The sequence below is a fragment of the Podarcis filfolensis genome (genome assembly GCF_964270895.1).
Source record: "Podarcis filfolensis genome assembly, chromosome: 7".
Lineage (NCBI taxonomy): Eukaryota > Metazoa > Chordata > Lepidosauria > Squamata > Lacertidae > Podarcis > Podarcis filfolensis.
In genome coordinates this window covers 33,058,510-33,083,732 of record NC_139603.1, presented here as the reverse complement: position 1 = coordinate 33,083,732, position 25,223 = coordinate 33,058,510, and the positions used below count along the sequence as shown (strand labels likewise).

Sequence of the window (25,223 nt, the reverse complement as noted above, 5' to 3'; positions counted from 1 at the left end):
TGCTGGGCCTGTGGATTTGTGCCTTGCACCTTTGCTCCTAGCCTACTCAGAAGCCTATGTGGCATCAATACTGGCCTGTCACAGTGCAGCCATGCACCCAACTTGCTTATCCCACAGGGAAGTCGACTGTTGTTGGAAACACAAGACGAGACTTTGCAAGTGCTCATTCAGTGCTCAGTGTTAATAATACTGAGCTAGACAGACCTATGTTTGATTCCTGTGTTATCCACAACTGACCAGGTTCTGTTCTTGATTTATTCCTCTTATCAAAATGTTATTTCATGAGAAACCTGATTTGATACTGACACTTTTACTTCTCTGTCAGCTGGTCCCTTAATATCTGAATTCATTTTAAAATGTGAGATACTCTGTTGGAAGACTGCCACTCCCTACAAGCAGGGGTGGTGATTGGTTTATTTTGTCCTTGTTCTTGCTTTTATTGTGTATTTTGTGTTTTTATCTTGTATTTTTATGTTGTGAACATCCCTGAGATCTACAGATGAAGCATGGTATCCAAATTTAATGAATGATTGAATGAATATTGGAATTGGCTCTAACTGGCTCACTGAGCCCTTGTATTCTATGCTGGTTGCAAGTATCTTGCTGTGGACATACCATATTGGCCCGAATATAAGCAGTACCCGTATATAAGCAACAGCTTTAAAATTCAATTTTAAAGCCAACACCTTTAAAAGACAATACCTGAATATAAAAGACAATACCTGAATATAAAAGACAATACCTGAATATAAGCCACTCCCTTAAAATTCCACAGACACTCACACCCATTCCGTTTTACTGTATGTCTGTTTCAGCAGCGATATTGTAAAAGCCAATTTTTGTAAGGTCGAGAATTTAAGCCACACTTTAACTTTTCAAAGTCAGATTTTGGAAAAAAATGAGGCTTACATTCAGGCCAATACAGTAATATTCTTGAATACAAAGGACCACATTTGGCTGCAGGGTTCCCTGTTTCTAACCTAACTACAGGTGCAGCCATCCAATCACCCACTTAAAGTGGAACAAGCAACTGCTAAAACCTGATCGGTAATCACAGTCCCCAACCGTAACAGGATCCTTTTCTATTTTACTTTAGTGATTTAGATAACAAGACAGGCTGGCTTCTGATAAAGTTAAAATGTTGTATCAACATGCTAAAAGCATTTTATGATTGTGGAAAAAATCCTGGTTTTATTTGTATAAACACCCAGTAGCTAAGCACTTCATCATTGCAGTTCACAGCCGAGTCAGATGGTTCCAAAGACACGACAAATAAAGAGAGATCCAAAACAGCAGAGCCTCTCCTGCCAGATTGCCGCACAGACAAAAGTACAGCAGGTGGCTATCTGAAGCTCCAAATTAAATCATATACTGCACAGAACATTATACCAATCATTGTGCGATTCCTTTTGTTTAACATTACTCATCATCTTCAATTTGCAAAGTGAAAAGAAAATTGCTTTAATGATAGATAAGCCGCAAAAAGGAAAGTAATGATGATCTGAATGGTATTATGCGACATTATGTAACAAGAGGGAAAACTTTGACCTCTTGAATTCACTCCTCCTCCCCGCCTCTCTCAATATTATTGTTTATTAAGTAAACCAGGGCTTATCTGGAACAAATCCTTGCTGAAACACCAGGTGGTTCATTGGGAACATTCTTCTATCAACAGATGGCCTAGAACATCTTTATGACACACACCTTGCATGTACAGATCTATGTAAAAGCTAGTGTTTCAAAGCAAAGTCGTGACCACAGCCAATCACAGCAAGCAGAACATAATCTTGGAAGAGGGCAACAGATAAGAAAGATAAAAAGCTAATGTTTCAATTAGTTTTTTTAAATCCTCACATCATGATAAAGATAGAGAGTAGAAGTTGTTTATCACTGTTCCATTATTATTGTCACATTGAATAAGTAAGCGAAGTTGTTTGCATTTCTTGAAATCTGTACAGCGAAACAAAGTGTTCTGTATGTGAAATGCAGGACAATCACAACTTTTTTCTATTCCTCCTTGGCATTATGTGTGTCTGTTTTCAACTAGGGGGTGGCAATATCTGGTTTTCAACATCACAATTTATCACCAGCTAAACATCGCACTATATCACAATGTCTGAAATAAGGATGGAGCTATGTAGAGGTATTGGCTGGCTTCACCGTTTTCCCCACATTGTGATTTTTGCATAGTGCGCACGCACATGTACATGCACACACACCATGATTTGTGATATATTACTAGGCCAAACATTATAAAACCAGTATCACATTATGGACTTCAACCCAGTTTTGGATGATATAGTGATTTATCGCCCGGCCCTACTTTCAACTAATGGAATCTGAGGGTGCTTAGCTAGCAACCCTGTCTGAAATATAGACTTCATCACCCTCACAAACCTGACCCTTTGGGTAAGAGAAAAATGCTAACTTTTGCAAATCTGACACCTTCCCCACCACAGACATTTAGTGATAATTCCGGTGACAGAAACTAGAAGGCTGTTAAGATTCTTATTAGCACTGTCATTGAAGATAGCTCAGAAACTACTGCTAGCCCAGAATTCAGTTGCCTGACTTTTGGCCTGGGCCAGGTGATCAGATAGTATCACAATGTTACTGCACCAGTTGCACTGGCTGCCAGTGCGTTTCCAGGCTTGACTCAAAGTGCTGATGATAACTGTTAAAGCCCTAAACAGTTTGGGACTAGGTTACCTTATGGATCAGTTACACAGGAGTGGAAAACCTAAAGCCCTGGGGCCTCTCTATCTTGCCCATGGAACTCTCCTCAGGCCACACAGCCCTCTCTCCACAGATGATGCCCCTCATTGGCCCTGCTTCCCGCTACAAATATTTTTGCCAGGCTGGAATGTGTCCTTGAATTCCAATAATGCCTCTTGGGTTGTCAGTATGGAGGACGGAGAGCGGTGTGCATGTAAACAGAAAAACTCCAAGCTGACAATTGATCTTACATAGATGCTTACGAATATGTAAAGAGGAAATGTGTGTTAACTTTTGTTAGTAATTACAAGATGTAACTATTCCATTTTTTGTTTTTGTATTGTGGATGGAAAACAGAAAAAGGAAGGGGTGTATATATGAAGAGACCAATCATCAATACAATGATATAATTTTCATTCATTGCTCTGCACACTTTTCCATCTGGCCTTCCCCCAGGATGAAAAAGGTTATTCACCCTGATATACCAGTCTACACAAATCTTAAGACTTAGGATATAAGTAAAGTCTCTGCCAATAAAAGTTGTGGGGTTTTTTTGTCTGAAGGAGAACAAGGAACAGGGCCTTTTCTGCAGTGGCCCCCTATTTATGGAATTCAATTTTTTAGAAAGTGACACAAGGCCCATTGATTTTAAAGAAAGATCTTACAATATCCATTTTTAAAGGCATTTGGGAAATAAGACGTAAGGTGCCAGTTGGGTCAAATAATTAGAATATGTGTCCAATGGTAGTATGAGACTATTTTAGCCTTTATTTGTCTCATCGTAGTAAGATTCAACAGTTTTACTGTTGTGTTTTTACAATTGCTATTGTTATATTTTAGCAATTGTAAACTTCTTTGTTCTGAAAAGCAGTATATAAGCCCTTTAAATAATAAAATAAACAACAGAATGAAGGAAAAGGGAGACTCCCGATTACAACAGCTCTCTCATCCACATATTTTCATGTACAACAGTGCAGGTAAAGGAGAGAATCACTGCAGATTATTTGACAGAGGGCCAGTGATGGGAGAGATGGTGCTAAGTGGCTGCTACAAGGAATAAACTCTAGCATACAGTTTTGATTCTACTCCACATGTAGATACAGCAACACTTCACTACTAAACACAGCACATGCTTTCACTCTAGCATGTTATTCATTTAAAGTATATATGTTCTACCTTTCCATGAATGCCAAACAATACCAAACAATACTGAACAAGTCTACACAAACTGTAACCTTCAATGAGCTTCCAAGAATAATGTTTATTAGTAATCATATATCAGGGGTTATCTGCCTACATTGACATATGCACCTAAGCAGGTAGAATCCTATGTACAGGATGCACAGTCCAGGTGTTCAGCTCTACTTTTTCCTATTACCTCTAAAACAGCCCCTGCTACCCATTCCTATGCCTGCTCAGAGACAGAGTGGTAGTGGCATGGACAAGGACAGTAGCACTGGATTGTGCATTAACAGCCTGCATAAGAAAAGGTTCCTGGGCTCTTGTCTGAATTTCCAGAAAGAATGGTGTTTTGTTACAGCCAGCTGGCTCCGTAATTACTGAGATGCCTCATCATTGTTACATGCCATATTCCCCCCATAAAACTATTTGCTAGTTCTGAAGCAGGCTGGTTTTTGAAATACTGAACAAGTCTACACAAACTGTAACCTACATACACAGAACATATCCTACCTTCAATATAGAGAGATACCTGTCACAGGTAAGCCTGCCAGCTGCTCTACAACTGCTATTTTTAAATTTAATTTAATCTTTTTGCAGGACTGTAATTATTCACAGCATTGCACCTGTCTTGGGCGGGAGACACCCCTTGTTCTTGAAGTTCTTTTAATAAAAAGTTATCCCTCAAGGCTTACATGTAAACATGTGTTTAAATAGTTGTTCATGGGTCCCCATCTTTATCTAGTTTAAATTTTGCCAGATTGCTGCACTTCCATCCAAAGAAAGTGTTTAAAAAAAAATACTGAGAAGAAAGTCCATTGTGCAACTCAGTGAAAATCTGAAGTTACATTTAAAAGCTGTAATACGATACAATGCACGTATTGTCCTGTTTGGGGTAATTGCATATTCAGTGTTTTGTGAGGATTTGGGCTCAGTTCTTTAAACTATTTGATTGTTTTGTAGATTAAACAAAGGGGGAGGAAAGGCAGCATTCACATCTGCTTTTATGCGTTGAAGGGTCCACCCACTATTGAGCAATATGAATTAGTCAGCCCGTTAATTAGTCATAAATGATCCAGTAAACAGCAGTTTGAGGAAAGGCACTTTGTACAGACATAACTGCCTCTCTTCCCATTATGGCTCTCTAATCCAGATGGTATAAAGCCTTTTCTTTAAAGACTTCACTAGCACTTGGTAAACAAAGTGCATATGGTAAGCACAACTTTATCTGCAAGAAAAACACACAATTTCTTTGGTTACCTACCTGCCCACACCATCTGTCAAGCAGATGGTTCAGGTTTCATTCATAAGATTAGGTAAGGGTGGCTGACTGAAAGAAGGAGCCTCAAGGTAATATTTGATTCCATGTGCCAGTCTGCAATGCATTTATTCTGAAACATGAAGCATTTGTACCAAATACGTCAAAGCTCCTTGCTCAAAGGTACATCTTGTATATACTGCTCCTCTATATACAGGTTTCACAGTGCCTGTTTACTAAGTAAGATATAGACATTTACTTAAAAACAGCAGAGAACAACTTGTTCGGTGCTGCGGGTCACATTAGAAATACATCAAGAGACTGACAACTAATCTTGCATTAGGGGCTTTATAACTGAAGATTAAATATTATACAGTGGTACCTCGGGTTAAATACTTAAATTCGTTCTGGAGGTCCATACTTAACCTGAAACTGTTCTTAACCTGAAGCACCACTTTAGCTAATGGGGCCTCCCGCTGCCGTCGCGTTGCTGGAGCACGATTTCTGTTCTCATCCTGAAGCAAAGTTCTCAACCTGAAGCACTATTTCTGGGTTAGTGGAGTCTGTAACCTGAAGCGTATGTAACCTGAAGCGTATGTAACCCGAGGTACCACTGTAATGCTACAGTGAAATCTCGAGCCTGTACATCTTTAAATGTTTTAGGAATTAAAAAAACTCCAAAGGGAATTGTTATAATGTGACCAACTATAGCTTCATCTACAAAGACATTTTGAAGCCTGCTAAATCAGATAATGATGGCATTTGATAGATGACTTCTGAACAGACTACAGGGTACAGCCTCTCTGTTAATTAACGTTTCCCCACTCTTTGCTTTCGAAACTGCTTTTGAAACTGACTGGTTACCAAATCTACTTGTTCTGGGCCAGTGCATACAGACCTTGTGCACTAATTCATGGAAAAAACTAATTAGGGGAAATTTGCAACACTATTTCTGAGGTTCGAAACACTATTTATTTGAGACAATAGTGCACTACAGATGGAATTGTGTTTGCTACAAATACCTTGTTTACTTGGGGGGGGGGGGTTCAAGAAGAATCCATAAAAGCCAGTAGCGTCTAGTGGGCTGGCAATAACCATACCAGGGTTGCAACTGTTAATATATATTCATGAAAGAATAAAATGATTTAAGAGTAAAAATAATGGCTTTGGTGGTTTGAGGCACACTTACTTGAAATATAGAGTAAAAAAGGCTTACATGCTACCCACCCCACATTGCCCAGATTATATTATGGAGATGGGGAAGGGAAAATCTGAAGCTACAACCTAACCTTTCAGTAACAGACTTTAGCAAACACGGATATTTATTTATTATTTACTTGGCAAAATTTTACTACTAGGCTGTAAAAAACACACACCCTCTAAATGGTTTACAAATATGGAAAACATTAGAAAACAAAACATTAACATTCTTGATAAAGACAGTTAAAAGCAAGTATTTTAAAAAATTAAAAAGATGATGGAAACCAACAGTAGCTTAAAAGAGAAAATACACATGTAACATCTACATGCCTAAATAGGGTTGCCTAAACAGAACTTTTACAGGATTTTAAGCAAATACCAATGTGAGTGCAAAAGTTTATATCATAAATAATCGGAAACAAAGAACAGAGAGCAGTAACAAAAATAGAGTTCAAAGCTCAAAGTAGTTCTACACGGATCAAGTCAAGGGGTTCTTTTCCTGGCCATTTGCTAGGATGGGACAGGTGAAGTTACCCACAAAAACTTGATGGCGTGATTGAATTTCTGAGAATATTTGAGGATCGGGATCAGGGGGTTTGAAGCTTATCTTACTTAATCACTGTTACGGTACTGGTGTACACTGGCAGAGGAACAGGGGTGTGGGGGGAGCGCACTGCCCCTGGTGGCACGATCCTGGTGGGGTGCCATCGTGGCTGCCCCTCTGCTGGGCACCACGCCCCCGCAGGTGGCATGCCACGCCCCCAGGATGCATACCATGCCCCTGCGGGCAGAGTGCCAAGGCCCCGGGACATGCACCAGCCACGCCCCTGCCTGCTCTCTCCCCACCCCCACTGGAGCTTGAAGCTCTGCTACTGCTGGTGTACTTTCTAAAAAATATTCCAAAGGAATGCTGCTGTCATGCTGGGAGGATGCAGAGTTCCTTGTGGCACTATGAGTAATTTGTAAAAGTTTTTAAAATTTCAAATACCTGGCACAAAATCGTAAGAAAAATAGCTCCCCGTTTCCTAGGGAAATAATGAACCCATTAAACTAGAAATCAGGCACATCGTTAGTTCAAGAGCATAAGAAGAGCCTGCTGGATCAGGCCAGTGGCCCATCTAGTTCAGAATCCTGTTCTCACAGAGGCAGATCAGATGCCTGTGGGAACTGGTAGTTAGAAGCACTGCTGCCTCCAAACTGCTCCCTCTCTTGCACTGATTTATCTAGTCCTCTTTTTTTAAAGCCATCCAAGTTTGTGGCCATCACTGCCTCATGTGGGAGTGAGTTCCACAGTTTAACTATGCACTACATGAAGAAGGGAAGCCAATCATCTCTTTATTGTATTTTAAATATTTTGCTGGGAACCTCCCATAGTGGCAGGGAAACCCAGCCAGATGGTTAGGATATAAATAAATTATTATTATTATTATTATTATTAGTAGTAGTAGTAGTAGTAGTAGTAGTATAACCACCAACCTTAAAGCAACTGTCAGTGGACGTTTGCACAACAGTACAATAAAGACATTTCTATTCTATTCTATTCTATTCTATTCTATTCTATTCTATCCTATTCTATTCTATTCTATTCTATTCTATTCTATTCTATTCTATTCTATTCATTAAGACAGATTGAGAAGTAGAATTTGGCCTGAGCACACCAGGATGGAAGAAAAATTCCTTATGTTTTGGAGAGGAAAGCTGGAACTTGCACCCAAATGTTTCCATGGACACTTCACACATTTCAGCTAAAGAAACCTGAGGGTCACCCAGCTGGTTGCCCTTGTGCAAAATCTTCACTACTTTTAAATCTCAGATTATCAGCTCAAGGTCACATTGATCCAGAAAAAGTGTCACAGCATAAAAGCAAAGCTGAGGTACCACCAGTAGAGAATACTTCAAGTAGATTACTTATACTAATTATGCCGTAAGAGAATGCACAGGTTGAACACTTCAGCGTTCATGTAGAACTCATCTTCCCTTGCATACAATCAACTACAGGTCACAATAGTCTTATAAAGTAGCTGTATTATCAGTTACAAAATGCATCTAAAACCATAAAGAGTGGAAAAAACCATTTAGTATAGCTCCCCTGTAGTTCAGAATTACTAAGCAGGAATCAGAAGGAACTGTAATAAATCCATATTGTTCTTCTCTACAGCTTCATCTTAGGATGAAGAGTAATTAAGGGGGCTGTTTTATTAAGACCTGGCACTATTTTAATACTTATTTCAGCCAGGCTACAACAAATAATAAATAAGCATTTCAGTTTAAAAAGAATAAAAACTGCCTTACAGACATTAGACAAAACCAACTATTATACGACTAATCAGAAGCAAAAAGAACCATTGTACAGTGGTACCTTGGGTTAAGTACTTAATTCGTTCCGGAGGTCTGTTCTTAACCTGAAACTGTTCTTAACCTGAAGCACCACTTTAGCTAATGGGGCCTCCTGCAGCTGCTGCGCTGCCAGAGCATGATTTCTGTTCTCAACCTGAAGCAAAGTTCTTAACCTGAGGTACTATTTCTGGGTTGGTGGAGTCTGTAACCTGAAGCGTATGTAACCCGAGGTACCACTGTATTTAGAGCTGTATGGTAAACTCTTTAAAAGCAATCACATCATCATCTGTACACCCCCCCCACTTGCTCCTTTTTTGGTAGTAGATAGTGTTGTGACAATATCAAACCACCCCCTTCTTTTAAAAGCCTAATGTGCAAGCAATTAAGTACCTTTTTGCTGTTTGCAACAGAAATTCACATTTTTCCTGGGTCTTGAAACAAGTGACATGACTGATATTTTGTGATATTTTGTCGAAAGCATGCTTTTCACGATTAAGCATAAACTGATGAATAACTGAGTTGTTGTTCGTGTACTCTTACTGACAGAATGAATACCTTTCCAAATGAAATGAGAGAGACTTGCAATGGCAACTTTTGAGTCATTCCCATTTATCTCACATGGAGAGGTTTGACATGATTTCTTGAGCTCTTTGCCTAACAAAAAGAGGTAAGGACAGAGACCAACATATACTTAATGGAGAATTCAACACAATATCTACTAGGACCTGCTCAAATCCACCTAGCATGTCTTATTAACGGTGAGTGTGTGTATGAGAGGGTGAGGAAAATGATACCGCATTCCACAATCGTCAAATGCAACAATAACCAACTTCAGAACTCGCCACCTAGAAAGGAGAGGGTTTCTATAACACTCCTTTGAGAAATGCTGGAACACCTGACTTGAGAACAGGACTTCATCCCCTTCCTCCATAAGGAAGAAGGTTGTAGATTAGCAGTTGCAGAGGGAAACTGCAAACATGTCTGAGATGCCTCACTTTGCAAAAAAACCCAGCTGTTGTGAAAATAGTGGTGGGGTTCAAACGTGAAACATGTAATTGTGTTTTGAATGTACATGCCTATTTTCATTCCAGTATCTCCATCTTCATGTCAGATACTGTATTGATTTGTGTGTGCGCACACACACACACACACACACACACACACACACACACACACTTCCTTCTCCCCTTGAACATACATTCAGAAGTGGAACACATGAAGCTGATTTATATTGTTGGACCACTGGTCCATCTAGTACAGTACTGTCAACTCTGACTGGCAGAAGGCAAAGCAAGTTTTCTGCCTCTGAACTATGGCCTCCCCCCCAAGGAGATATCCAGACCTGGTGTCAGCATCTGCCATGGTCAGGCAAATGCCAGACCTCCCTAAAACCAATGCTAACCGTATCTTTTCCAAAATACATTGTTACTATTAATCATTTAGATACAGAACCATGCAGGTATAGAGGTAGACAGTGAAAGAGAGGGTTGGCTCATTTCACCAAATTGCAACAGAAGTACAGTGGTTCCTTGGTTTATGAACAGTTCTGTTTGTTTACGAACGATTCGGTTTATGAACTCCGCAAAACCGGAAGTAGTGTTCTGGTTTGCGAATTTTCCCTCAGTCTACGAACGGAAGCCAAATGGTGGAAGGGCACCGGCAGCAGGAGGCCTCATTAGGGAAAGTGTGCCTCAGTTTAAGAACGGGCTTGGTTTAAGAACAGACTTCAGGAACGGATCAAGTTCGTAAACCGAGGTACCACTGTACTAAACACGTCTTGGGGACAGGGCTCCCGCTTTCTTATCTGGCCTTCAGCAGAACTGATGCCATTAGGAAAAACTGCCAATGATCTGAACAAGTAAATCAGACTTAAGCTTAACTAATATCTAATAGGAAAACTCAGCATGAATCTGTCAGATAGATTTACAGTGTGAAGCAATCAAAAAGCTAACCTGCTTCACTTTTTATAGCCACATCCATCAGCAGAGTTCTCTGCCTGGGAGCTACAGTGACATCATTACATACAGAACAGCCTCACTGTGCTTTATGAACTTTTAAAGTGGATTTCTTTTACAAAATTAAATTTTATGAGGCAGTGGGTTATGTCTCCCTGCTATGTCAGGAAATCAGCCCCCGAAAACACACAATAATGGACAAAGTTTCGTGCATTACTGGTTTATATCTTGCATCTGTAATTAAGGAAGTAACTGACAAGATAAAGATTTCTGTCAAAGAAATCATAGGCCAAATACACAGGCCTAGCACTAGGGAGGAAGCAGGCAGGGCAGGGCTGAGGGCCCAGAAACTCCCAGGGGACCCCTCAGCAGACCAGATAGGAGCTGCTCCTGTCACTATGATTACCCATCCAAGCCCAGCAATTCAAATGGTAGCATGAGGGAATTCTGTAGAGCTGCAGCAACCTGCCTATGTTAGTAGTCCAGAATAAACTTTGCTTGTTTATTTAAATTGACTGTAATACCATATTCTGTATATTTTCAAACATCAAAATGTTTGGTTAAGGTACAGCTGATGTGATTTAATCTAAGGGGATTCCAAATAACCTATACAGTATTTCACCCTACATTCTTGTTCTATGCCTTTTAGCCAAGGTACTGTAGAGTCTTAATATTCTATATTCAGAAGGTGGTGGCAGTCAATACTCCACCGGGCCTGTACCAGAACTCAGATAACTGAGACCACAATATATGTATGATGAAGGCTTCATTATGTATCTATATTGCAAAGGCAAGAAATACATTAGATTTTATCAGGGTAATAGCAATCTCTAATAAGGCCTCTAAAGTCACTAATTAAGGAAGAGGTTTCTCCAGGTAACCAGGCAGGGAATGTTTATATGAGCTGTGATATATGTATTTTTCTCCCTAACCATAAGTGACTCACAAAAGCTATGCAGCCAAGACAACAATCAGGATTTACATAATAAAGAATTAGTAAGCCATTTATTACAAGCAGGGAGAAGCAATATAACAAGACCTAGAAAGACCTTTCTGGCACTACAATAGACAACTGGTACAAAACAGTTTGGGAAACAGCTCTTCTTGAGATATTAACAAATAAACTACAGTTGACATGTGGACAGATCAAGAAAGATGGTTTTACCCTGGTGTGGTTGAATTTAATAACATATGCCAGTATTCCAGAAAATGAATAATCCCTGCCATCCGTGTTTGGCTCAATCTGGTTGATCTAAATTTAAATATAAATTATTATCTTCACTTTGAAGCCTCCTCCCACGTTCATTAATATACCAGCATTTTATATTGTTCCATTGGAAACATAAGAGAAAAAATTGACTATTACTCGTACTTAATCTAAGCACAGCGAAAATGACTCCTGATTAGGCGTTTTAGCTAAGCGATGTTGAATGTTATCTGTTAACTCTGTTCTATCCTGTTTCCCCTTTGTTATTGTTTTTATTTAAAATACTCCATGAATCAAGAACTTGTACAATGACCACTAATAATGAACCATATGTAGTAGCTATTGCTGCCAATTTATTAAGCTATTTTTGTGATGTGTGGGGTATTAGAAGAAGACTCGTACTTCTGGTGGGGGAGCACACTGTGCTCCTTCTGGGGTAGTTTGTCCACCTTTGGTCCCCACCCTGCACTCAGCTATCACCTGTGGCTCCTAGAAGCTGTCAGTATGTGACAGCAGCCACATCCCAGTAAATGGATTCTACTGGCCAGCTAAACCAGGTGTTAGGGGCTTCCCCAGCATGAGAAGACAAGCTCTGGCAGATTGAGTGGACAAGACCCATAGTGGGTCCAACATCAACAAAGCAGTTGCTGCAAGTGCTGTAGAGGGAATGAGGGACAGATGGGGATGGTCAACCTGGGAAGGTAGACCATCAAGGAGAAGAAAAACTCTGATCCTAAATCTCTGCTACCTTGTGGACTATCTTCGGGAGAAGAAACAGCTAAGGAGTAAGCCCTACACAAATCCAGAGTGGAGTCCCTAAGATGGTTGGATGGTGCCTTCTATGCCGCCTTCCAGCAGCTCCTGCAGCCAACCTGGTGCCAAAAGTCTTGCTCAGCTTTTCTTTGAGGCTTTCAGTGTGGCTTGTCTTGTCATATGGGCAGCCCAATACCTCCATACACACTGCACAGGCTAGCGCCTTGAGGAGGACACTTTGGTGCGGCTAACACAATGTTCTGACTTCACCGCTGGAGACACACTCCATTGCCTCTCAAGACAGATGGGTGCCAACAACAGCCAACAACAAATGGCATAGAAAACTTTGTCTATTTATTAGTATCATTTATTATTCCTACAATCCCTGTTTATAAAACCCAAGAAAGTTATTTTTTAAAATAAAAAGCTATGTGAGAACAAAGGGACTAGTGATTTTATTTTATTAACTAACGACTACCAACGTTTTTATGTACACACAAGGTCCCAGACTGCCACACCTCCTACCAAGTGTTTCTGCAGCGACACTTTTGCAAAATATGGTAACCTTTGTCCTGCATTCTTACACATTAACAATTAACATAACCTCAAAATAGAGCTCAACATCACAGTTCAAAGGCTCTATTCTTGAAATACAGTCAAGTGATTTTTAGGATGTTAAACATTAAACAGCATGAATAATTCTGCAACACAGATTCTGTTTTCCTTTCCAAAAGTCATTCAAGTTGCACCTTAAACATTATAATAAGAGCTGGTAACACAGAGACTAACAGCACAATCTTAACTATGTCTACTCAAAACTAAGACCTTTTGAATTCAAAGGGGCTTCCTCCCAGATAAGACCAGTTAGGATTGCAGCCAAAATTAGATTTCAGGAAGTCCTCAAGTTGAATCTCACCTCTGTCTACTATATACTTACTATGTGCTTTAAGGAGGATACTCTCAGCTTCAGTCCCTAATACTGATTTATCTTAACAGAATATTGTAAGAATTTAAAATACTGTAATATGTATGAAGCACTGTGAACCCTCTAAAGCACTCTATAAATTATGTGCTTTATATGAGAATTGCACACCATCAAGAGAAAAGGAGGGGTTTTTAAGGTAGTTCCTGCAGCTTCGACCCTCAAAATAGCAGCAGCTTTTTTGCACTGATAATGGCATTTTACACATAAAACTGCCTCAAGTTTTCCAAGAGAAAAACATTTTTCCCCAAGAGAAAAAATATTTTAAAGAAATATACCTGTTGAGGGTGTTCCTAAGAGAGGCTGCTGTCCAGGAAAAGGCCCTAGTACCACTCACCTAACCTTTGAAAGTGGTGGTAGACTGAGAAGGGCCTCAAACTATGATCTGAGTGAACAAACAAGTTGGGAAAGGAGGAAAGGGTCCTTTCGATATCCTAGTCCCAAGGCTATCTTGTGCTCTATATGTCAAACTAACATTCTGAATTGCACCTGGAGGCAAACAGGATGTCAGTGCAGATGTTTCAGCACAAGGGAAGTATATTCACTTTTCCACAAGAAACAGGTCACTGTATAATCCTGTGGAGCACAATTCAGTCCCAATAAGCATCACATTCTTATAAAGACATAAAAAGAAGCTGAAATGACTGAGGGAAAGTTCATTTTCACCTCTCTTCTTCAATGCACACAAAGATTATTGTCAAAAGCTATCACTTGCAACAGCTGGAGCTAAACTTATAAGGATTCTGTTACGAGGATAATTGAGTAGCCCACCAATTATTATTTGCCTAACAGCAGATTAATAGCTGGTGTTTAGTAAACTAGGTTTTTCTTGGCAAAATAAGAGCTACCATTGCCAGGTTGCCGGTGCTTCATTCTACAGTAAACACACGACTACATTCAGAACTTTAAACCAATAGTGGACAACATTTTCAGTCTGAGGGCCACCTGCCTGCAATGGTCATGACCAAAATTTCTCCTGAACTTTCACCTATGTGCACCCCCACATACAACCCACACATACCACATATGCAGAAACATGCACTCTCCACATATGCAGACCCGACATACACACAGACACAGCATGCTCTCTCTCACACACTTACTCACCTGGGCATACACCACAAGCATCTCTCTCAGGGGTTTTCCTTCCCATTGCAACATAGAATCATATAACTGAACCTCTCCTCCCATACCAGCAATGCAATGCGGAGGGAGATGAAAGCTGGTTGGCAGCTTGAAAGGGTTCGGCAAGCTTCACCAGGCTAGCAGGCCACAGATTTACCACATCTACCCTAAACCGTGCTGACTATTAACTAAGGCTAGTTGAAACAAGCCAGCTTCAATACCTATGGTTTGAAAGGGCTCATTACTACTACACATGGCAAACTGTGGTTAATGTAAAATAGAAGCGAAAGCTTTCATATCTCACATCATAGTTATGTCGGGGGGGGGGGCGGAGCAAGAGAGAAGAAGGACTCGAGCCCAAGGCTCAATACAGTTAATTCTTGCTAACAAACCAGCCCAATGAAAGGTAGAGGAGGAATCTCTGTTAATCTACTAGCTAAAGCACCAATATGACCCTCTGCTTTATTCTTCTGAGCACACTAGCTGCTTAGCTATAATTATAAGGTTAGGTCATGCTCAGTTTCAGTAGATGCCATTCTGCGCACTATACTAAAACTTTGATTACAAAACAATCACATGGAAGTTTACATAAAGACAAGATCTTTGCCTAACAGGCAACATTTTTAGTTTACACTGGACACATGAGTCAAATTCCACCTATTCTCATTCCTATCTACCAATAATCAAGAGATCAACAAGGCTCTACTAAAATCATAACATGCCATTTCTTGGGAGGTGTGATGGGAAGCTGTATGCTTAACAAATAAATAAATCATCATTAGAAGCAGTTACGAAGAAAGTGTAGCACAGGCTAAGTTCAATGTTGTGTAAATTTTGGGAAACTACACGTAGACCCAAAGCTGATGTGACCACATTAATACAATTGAAGCCACAATTAGTGGTTTTTGTTGTGAAGGCTAAAGGTTGACTCCCATGCCTGGCAAGCAGGCAAAACTCATGCCTACTCACAAGGCAGCACAAAAATACAATCTACAGTTTCATGCAGGAGAAAGAAGCCCTTCAGGTACGGATGGCCCCGAACCTGACAGCCAATGGTCAGGAGTGATGGGAGCTGGAGTCAAGGTTCCCTGGAGGAATACAGGTTCCCTAACCATGCCTTAGAATGTCAATCAAGGTAGCTAGAACAGGCTCTGCTCCTGCTATATTATCCAAAAGTTAAACCACAAGCAGCAGCATATAATTAAAATAGTGGTCAGAGATAAAATTATGCTGTTCTATTGTGGAAACTAAGTAGGTTGGCCCTGTAAGTTATCTCATTGAGTCATAATGTGAAAACCATAACTGCAGGCTGCTATGAGGATTTATTATTATTATTGGAGAAAAATTGTAATACACAAAGTGCTTTTGTTTGTGATGGTGCTCATCGGTACAGAGTACTGTCACCTCTCTTTTTGTTGTTCCTGCCCATAGCAGTCATTGTCTACTGGTGCCCACAACACTTAGAAGATGTGAGTACCTGCACCTCATTGTTTACCAAAAATAGCACCAAGTAAGTACACACATATTGTAAGTGAACAAGCAAGCAAGACTACAGGGTTTTATTCAAGGCAATGGCTACATGGATTAGATGCTACTTCTACAGTTCAGCTCTATCAGTCCTTCTGTATAATACTGCAAAAAGGTATTCCGTTTGTTCTAAATAGACCCCACCCTGTTTTGCACAGAGTCAAGTTACAGTTCTAGATTATAAGGGGTCTCTCTGAAACAACGATTGTTCACCGACAAATGCAACATATTTTCTTTTCCAAGAGAGCAACTTACTTAATTGAGTTTCTAAAGTGGTCTTCAGCAGGGCTTTTTACAGTACAGCTGTTCAGGAGCCACAGATCAGCTTCTGAAGCATTGTCTGGAAGACATAAATATATATTGAGCAATTAGAATTTGATCATGAGTCTTCTATAGGACTGGATTTAACCCTTTAACAAATGAAAACAGCTATCAGAAAAATATGAATAAGACACTGTTCATAATCAGCATTAACATATTTTTTAAAAATAGATTCCAGTGCAGGGAGGAGGTTTCATATACAACTATTTAAGGCTCATGAGATGGACAACCTGATCAATCAATACCATACAGAGCAGGGATGAGGAACCTGACAGCAATGTTCTTTCACAGACAACCTACTGGGTGCCAGGTGTCAGTGGTAGACAGAACAACAGATGTCACTCTGATTTTTGTATAGCAGGCTATATTCTGGTCACACAAATGTCAGAGGTTTCTACATACCCACTTCCACACCCACACCCCACTATCCATCTAAGCAAGCAAGAGTCATTATCACAGTTCACATTCCAGTCAGGCAAAAGAACGGAGAGAAAGCCCTGAGAGTTGGTTAGGAGAAGCCTAGATTCAGCCCTTGGCTCTAAGAACCCTCATATCTAGTATATGGCATTTCATTATCACATATTACACCTCCGTGTTTTCACGCATTTCTGTATACCAGATATGATAACCCCGCTCTTCTCATGTGCCGAATTCTGATTCTTCCTGAAGTGCATTCTCAATGTCTAAATACAATTACCTTCTCCCACATACTATTTCTACACACACATTGCAACACAAGGTTTAACTTCTGACAGTGCAATACCATAGCACAGAGAAGTATGGGTGAATATTCCAACCAGCCAATTAGCACCCACACACATGGCTGAAATGTTCAAACTCGCCCGTTTGTTCTCTACAAGAATAACAAATATTTTAAAGGTGTCCCTCATTCTTACTGTTGTTTTTAAAAGCATCACAGTTGTTGTTATAACAAAGGTCAAGGAGACACAAGTGTGGCCATGTCAAAAACTCTAATAAAATGCAAGAATTTAGCTGTAGCTTCTTTTGTATATATTAGGTAAGTGATAGTTTAATACTGAGGGTAGGTTCCTATTAAGAGCAGAACTGAAGTAGCATGGCAGGTGTTTGAATACTAATGTATTAGGAGCAGTCATTGGGTCAGTCACATCAAGTGAAGCTCCCCATGGATCAGTAGTGAGACCGTTGCTTTTAACCCGTTTATAAAGGACCTGGAGATTGGGGGTAAACAGTGAGTGGGCAATGTTTGCTGATGCCACAAAATTAGTCAAGGTGACTAAAAATGGTTGTAAAGGGTCCAAAAGGATCTATTTTAAAAGTGCCAAGTTATTGCTATTTAAGAAAATGAATGAAAATGAAACTGCCAATATTATAATATTGTTATACAAATCTATGGTGCAACCACATTAGGATTCCTGCTGCTTAACCTCAAAAAGGACACAGTGGAGCTCAAAAAGGTTTTTAAAAAGGTGATCAAGAGGCTGGAACTATTCCAGTATGAAGTAAGGTTGCAACATTTGAAGATTTTTGGTTGGGGCGAAGGTGGGGAAGCGGGGACTAGATAGAGGTATATAAATTAATGCATCATGTGAGAAAAGTGGATCGAGATCAGGAGAAAAACTTATAATATTAGATTCTGGGGCCATCGAATGAATCTAAATGTTGAAAGATTCAAACAGCCAAAAGAAAGTACTCCTCCACACAGCAGTTAAATTATGGAATTTGTTCCCCCAAGATATATTATTATTATTATTATTATTATTATTATTATTATTATTATTATTATTTCCCCACCCACTCTGGGAGGCTTCCAACACCTACAAAAACATAATAAAACATCAACCATTAAAAACTTCCTAATATAGGACAGTCTTCAGATGTCTTCTAAAAATGTTATATACCGTATTTTTCCCTCTATAACACGCAGATTTTTTCTCCTAAAAAGTAAGGGGAAATGTCTGTGCGTGTTATTGAGCGAATGTGTGGTCCCTGAAGCTGACAGGCGCAAGTGAAGGCAAAAATCAGGCAAATATCAAATCGTCCGGAGAAGGGAAGCCTTGAAAAGAGGAAGCTGCTGCTTTCCTGCATTCTGCCTCAGGGTCTTACTGCCCACCCACTTCTGTTTCCTTACTGTGTTTGCTCAAACGGAACAAAGAGCAGAGAAAACCCCTCCCCTCCAGGCAAGCAGAGGGGAAAGCAGAGCGTCCTTCCTTCTAATTCCTCTCTGTGCGTCTAGGGACTCGCAGGCAACATGCAGGGGGGGGGGGAGAGAGAGAGAGCTGGCTGGCTTGGGTGGGTGGGGGGAACTTTTGCCTTCCTTTCGTCCCTCCGGTAAAACCCCTCTCCTGCATTCTTAGCCAGCTGCTTCTCCGCACACCCCTCTCGGTGCTCCTTGTCCCTTTTATGTTTTTCCTTCCCTCCCCACTTAAAACATGGTTCCAATCCCGGATCCACATGGATCCTCAGGATCTTTGCATTGAGTCACCCCAAATTCACCATCAGATCACATAGCAATGATCTGATGCAAAAACAGGGCTGCAATGGTGCAAAAACGTGGTTACAAAGCACAGATCCACATGGATCCTCAGGATCTTTGCATTGGGTCACCCCAAATTCACCATCAGATCACATAGCATGTCCATGGCTACAGCCTGCACCAAAAAAATCACGCACCCACTGTTGCCTGGGGCTGCAATGGTGCAAAAACGTGGTTACAAAGCATGGATCCACATGGATCCTCAGGATCTTTGCATTGGGCTACCCCAAACTCACCGTCAAATCACATGTCTGTGGCCGCAGCATGAAGCACAAAAATGATACATCCACTGTTTCATTCAGAATTTTTTTTCCTTGTTTTCCTCCTCTAAAAACTATGTGCGTGTTATGGTCAGGTGTGTGTTATCGAGCGAAAAATACGGTAGTTCTTTATCTCCTTGACATTTGATGGGAGGGTGTTCCACAGGGTGGGCACCACTGTTGAGAAGGTCCTCTGCCTGGCTCCCTATAACTTCGCTTCTCGCATATAGCAATAGCCACCAACTTGGATGGCTTTAAAGGGGGATTAGATAAAATTCATGGAGGATAAAGGTATCAAGAACTACTAGTTAGGATGGCTGTTTACTGCCTCTAGTATCTGTGGCAATTTGCCTTTGAATACCAGCTACTGGAAATCACAAGTGGGGAGGTTGAGCTCATATCCTGCTTGCTGGCTTGCCATAGGCACCTAGTTGGCCACTATGAAAGCAGCATGCTACACCAGATAGGGTCCTTAGCCTGAATCAACAGGGCTTTTCTTCCATGTTCTTCCATCATGCATCACCCCTGTAAAATAATTTAATAATAATAATAATAATAATAATAATAATAGTAATAATAGTAATATTGAACATAGTGAGCAAAGTGTGTACTGTACACTGAATGCATGGTGGGACAGCTGGATTGTGGGCGGTGGGGAATTAACAAACCCTACTGGTTTCTATCAATTGAAAGAACTGGGTAAAAGATACAAATATATTTTATTTTTGTATGGATGGCAATGTAATTAAAAGGACATTTGCCCATTTACAGGAGCAAGATGACCAGGTTGTGTGGTTAGTTCTATCTGAACTTTAATCCTACACCATGCATATTTTTGGAATTCAACACCGGGGAGAAACTGAAAGCTGCTAAGTGTTGTGTGTGGTTGTATATATTTGTGTATATATTTGTGGGAGTGCTAAAACATAATAATACATTTGTGTGCAATGATCCTGTACTGGAACTATTTTAATGTCAGCTCTTTTTGGATCAACTCACATATGTTGTTTTTAAGGATTAAGATGAACTGTTTAGCTGTTCAAAATTTCCCTTATGCTCCAGTCCTAAAAATATTTGCTACCACAAACAGCATTTCTGTAAACCATATTGGATACAAGGAATCCAACAATAATACTAAATTAACACTGTTCAACTTACAAACAACTCAAAACAATGACTTTTAGCTTCAGTTTGCCTTCTCCAAGAAACAAATACTGCACAAACCGCAACATCTACCATGCATTTGTAAAACACCAACACCAAAGAAATTCAAAAGGTCATGGAAACTTCTGAACAATTTCAAAATACTAGGAGGTTCTGAAAAGCACAAATACTCACCATTATGCAATTAAAACAGAGGGAAATTTGGTAAAACACTGAGTAAGCAATAGAGATATCCACAAAAAGGATCAAAATATTTACACTTTGGTTTTCTAGCTAGCCCTTTCTGTTTATATCAATGTTCTTTTAAGAATATAGATACAGGCCTCCACCCTTAAGCAGCATTGTCTTAGCATCAGGGGCAAAGTGGGGATGTGTAAAGAGAAGTTGAACTTTTCTGACCTTGTTCAGGCAAAACAGACAGTAGAAATGAGTATGAAATGACGGAAATTTAACCTATGACAAGTATCTATTGAAAACAGAGCCCACTGTAACCCAGTTTTCAATTAATTAAGACAATATGCGAAATGCTTAGATAATGTTAATACCTCTCCTTAATGTGCCATGGCTGTCTATTTTTAAGAAGTTTCTTTGCCAGTTTTGTTTCAATTATTAAGTTTGTTTATTTGTTATAGTAGGTCTGTGTATGTTTGTTTGCTGACAGCGGGAAGTATAATAGTGCAACAGCATGCTTTATTCAACAGGTAACTTCTTCTGCTTTTGTATTCACATATTCTTGAAAACCTAATAAAAGTTATTTTTAAAGTAAGTGTCTTTGCTAAAGGACACCTGATCCTTGGCAGCTGAACTGATTCGGGCATCATTTCCAGTTTTTATCTCTTCTAGGTCATGGACGACCAGCTTCTCAGCTTCCAGAAAGGGCTAGAAGCCTATTTTACCACCCAAACTGGCCTCCTCAAAATGGGTCATGCATTATAATAGAGGCATCACCATCCTGCAGTGAGATCTGCACAGATACAGAGAATATACACCCATGAATCAAAAGGAGTATGGGAAAACTCAGATCACACCAAATGCATTATTATTATACAGAGATTTTCGTGTGATTTGGCAAGCATAAACAGCTTACAACATATTTCATGTTGTGCTACAAAAAAGAGCTCCTACTTTTAAAACTTCAGATTTCATCTGACATGGCTCCTTTCTACTCCCATGCAAGCTGACTTGCAGTTTTTAAAGTCTCCCACTGATTTCCATACATACGTTTTCACAAGAGCCAAGGTCAGCTTATAAACTAAAACATATTCTGTTCTAATACCTATTTCCCAGCCTATATTTCTGTAACTTTTTTCTGTATTATGTTGCACCCAGAGGCAATATATTGATTTCAAATGCCTTGCTTCCACTTATTTCCCCTGACATCTAATCCCACATGGAGTCTGGATTTAAGCTACATCTATCACTTTTAACAGAGAGAGGGCTAAAATATAGAAAACTTATCTGAGCCAGATATGTCCAAACACTTATTAAATTGTAGCTTCCAGCTAGTTATTGACTTTCACAGAATTACCTTCATACTTTATCCATTTGTTACTGTATCTGTCTTCTGAAAACTCAGAGATACCAGCGCTGAAGGTTTCATACCCAGAAGTCACATTAAAGCCTTGCAGTGCTTAGCAGTTATCTCCCAGCCTAAGATTTTAAGTGAATAGAATTGCTTGAGAAAGTTTCAAAATGAGTGCATCAGAAATTAAAGCCAAGAGTACTCTTAATGGATGTCTTGTGGGTACAAAGCCTTCTAATAACAGACACCAATAAGTTTTTATTAAAGCTGTGAGGTGGTCCTCTCCACTCCCCCTTGAGTAGTTTCATCTCTATCAGTCACTAAAGTTGGGTATGGAATAGCAACTATCAAAATAAATTGGGGGGCTGTGGGAATCATGCTCAGAAAAAGGATGGCTGAATTATATAGAAGTGTGATGTATCATGTTTTAGGGCATGGAAACAGTCAGCTGCACCATGCAGGCCTTTGACTGTATGGTCTTTCCCCTCTTGCTTCCAGTGTCTAAGGAGCCATGAGGTAAGAAACTAGAATCCCCTCACTTCTATTGCATTTTCATTGACCTTGGAAACCTGATGCAAGTTTACTTCCTTGAAAATATACAATATGTATGCCAATACTTCAAAAGTCCCAAATAGCTTCAGGTGGGGATGAGTATAAGAATAATGACAAATACCCAACAAGTGTACAGATCTTTTTGCTGATGTAAAAGACTAGCTTTTAAAGAAATCATAGGGCGACCCGCTCCCTTTAATGAATGGCAAGAAGTACCGTATGTATCAGCTATGTCAGTGCTCTCATCTCATCTTGCAATGCACTTTACTCAACTGTCAGGAACTGGCTGGCTAATGAGGAGCGGTGGGAGGCACTAGCTGGGGAACCCCCAAGGAAAATCCCAGAGGAGGGCGGCTCAGAGCCTGGGGATTAGTGATGGGCTATACATCCAGGAGAGGTCAGAGTGGAGGAGTTGTTGGATGCTGAGAGGCAACAGAATTCAGTGAACAGGGAGAGCCTGTGACAGGGAGCAGTTCTGACTCAAGAGGATGAAGCAGAGGAGGAGGGGGAAGAGGCCGCAAAAGAGGCTGCATGGAGTCTGCCTCTCCTATTGTGACAAACTTCTTTTCCCAATTGGTCATGATGGTGGACTTCCTGGGATACTGACTGACCAGCGAGGTGGTGAGATGGATTCAGTGAAAGTTCAGAGCATGGCATCTGGGCAGGTACCGAGGACCACGTCTCCAAGGATATGCAGAGTTAGAGTGGAACAGAGATTAGAGATGCCCAGACACAGTTTGAGACTGGTTGGGAAACATCTGGCAGCAGAGAAGCCTTAGATGCGGTTGAAGGCGAGGACTGTCAGTCCTGGCAACTGCTCTATAAGGGCAAAAAATACTGGAAAGTGTTGCTGAGTTGTATGCTGTTTCTTTGAATAAAGAGTTAATTTATCTGACAAACTCTGCTTCTTGCTTGCTGACCCCCATCTGACTCCAGACCTGACAACACCTAGCTTACACTGTTTTGAATCATAATGCTTTTGTGCTTTGGAACACTCTATTTGTGTCTTATTCAAGAGAACAACATAACACCGTTTTTGAAATATCAATAAATTATTTTGAAGGGGGAAATAGTTCAGTTGGTAGAACATGAGACTCTTAATCTCAGTCTCATGGGTTCAAGGCCCACATTGGACAAAAGACTGCTGCATTGCAGGGGGTTTGGACTAAATGACCCTTGTAGGCCATTCCAAATCTACAATCCTATGATTCTATGTAGAAAGTAAACAGTCCACTTGAGTTTGTCAGATGTACAAGGAGAAGATAAGAAAAGGCTTGGGGTGCATTTTCTGCTGTGTATAAAACAACTTCCACCACCAGGACTCAAAAAAAGTAGTTAACTAGTGTGCTGGACTGCCATAGCTAGTCTGTCTCCACAGTCATATTAATCACACTAATACTGCATCTAAGTGACTTCTGCCAAGTCAAAGGTCACTGCATGAACTAATCAAATTAACAAACAAATAATTGAAATTAGGTAGACTCTTAAATATTCATCATCATTGGGCTGATCCACACAGAAAGATTCTCCCGCATGCAAAGCCAGCACATTATGATCACATGGGGAAACAAGAATTCACTGGGCTATACACTGTAAATGTCTGGGTTTGTTGATATACTAAATGGAGTAAAAGAGATCAGAACCTGTGGAGGAAGTGTTGCCTACAAACTTTCTGTGTATCCATGAATTAAACGAGATTGATGATTACTACAAGTCTTTTACTATCACCAATATATAGAAGATCACCTGTGCCTCTGCCAACTTTTCCCTTTTGTTGCACCTCAAAATTAATCCCTATTGCTTAGTTTTATAAGACAACATCAGAGAGAGCACATGACAGTACAAAGAGCAGCCAGGACAAAATACACTGGCAGACTAGATGCTCTTTTAAGTAGAAAATCACTTGAGCATTGCAATGATCATGGGTGTATTACTGCAGAATTCCTAAGCAGTGTAAAGCTATGGAGAAAAAGAAGAGGGAAGAAATACCCTTGGTGAAATTCCCCTGAGAGTATTCAAACTATATGAGGGATCCATTAATTGCTTCATCTATCACAGTCTACCAGCAAAACAGCTGTAATAAACTGACAGCTACAGTTTTAAAAATATTGTAGTGGAAAAACAACTGCCCATGCAAAAACTTTCCTTTTATGTTGATTGCTAACTTTAATCTTACATCTTCAATTATCACAATTTAATTGTGTGTTTGTATATTTTGTATCTCCACCACCTTTGCAGCTGTTCTCTCACAGCACATGACTGGGGCATTTATATTTATCTGTGTTCAAAGATCTAAACCAAAATAGAATATCAAGTCTTTACAAGTTAGCAAAATGTAAACCTGCACCTCGAGAAAAAGGTATGCTTAAACCATTTTCTTGGAAGACTGTTTGAAAGCCTGGAGTGAACCCTAGTGGTCAATATCCAAATTTTTAGAGAAAGGAACAATTACATATATAGAATAATAAAACTGCTTCATCAAGTTAGGGACACATTTTGTTACTCAGCGCTCCACTGGAGTATCACATTTTCCAACTGTTCTGAAACCTTGAGAGCAGGACATTTTTAAAAGCTTCCCCACAACAATCATATATTTTAAAAGGACATTTTCTTAGAAGTGTGTTGTTAACACTGCTATCTTTCTGGAACCA

The 25,223-nt window shown here is 40.0% G+C and overlaps 1 protein-coding gene across 4 annotated transcripts in view; it reads right to left on the bottom strand.

Moving 5' to 3' along the window:
• Positions 1-25,223, bottom strand: part of CDKAL1 (CDKAL1 threonylcarbamoyladenosine tRNA methylthiotransferase) — a 232,390-nt gene that overhangs the window by 168,718 nt on the left and 38,449 nt on the right. For all 4 annotated transcript variants that reach the window (XR_014550602.1, XR_014550603.1, XR_014550604.1 and 1 more), the window contains one exon: positions 16,494-16,578. Coding sequence is in view for 1 of the 4 variants with exons in the window: in XM_083623907.1 (XP_083480033.1) it covers positions 16,494-16,578 (85 nt within the window). In the remaining 3 variants the exon portion in view is untranslated. The remainder of the gene's footprint in view (positions 1-16,493; positions 16,579-25,223) is intronic.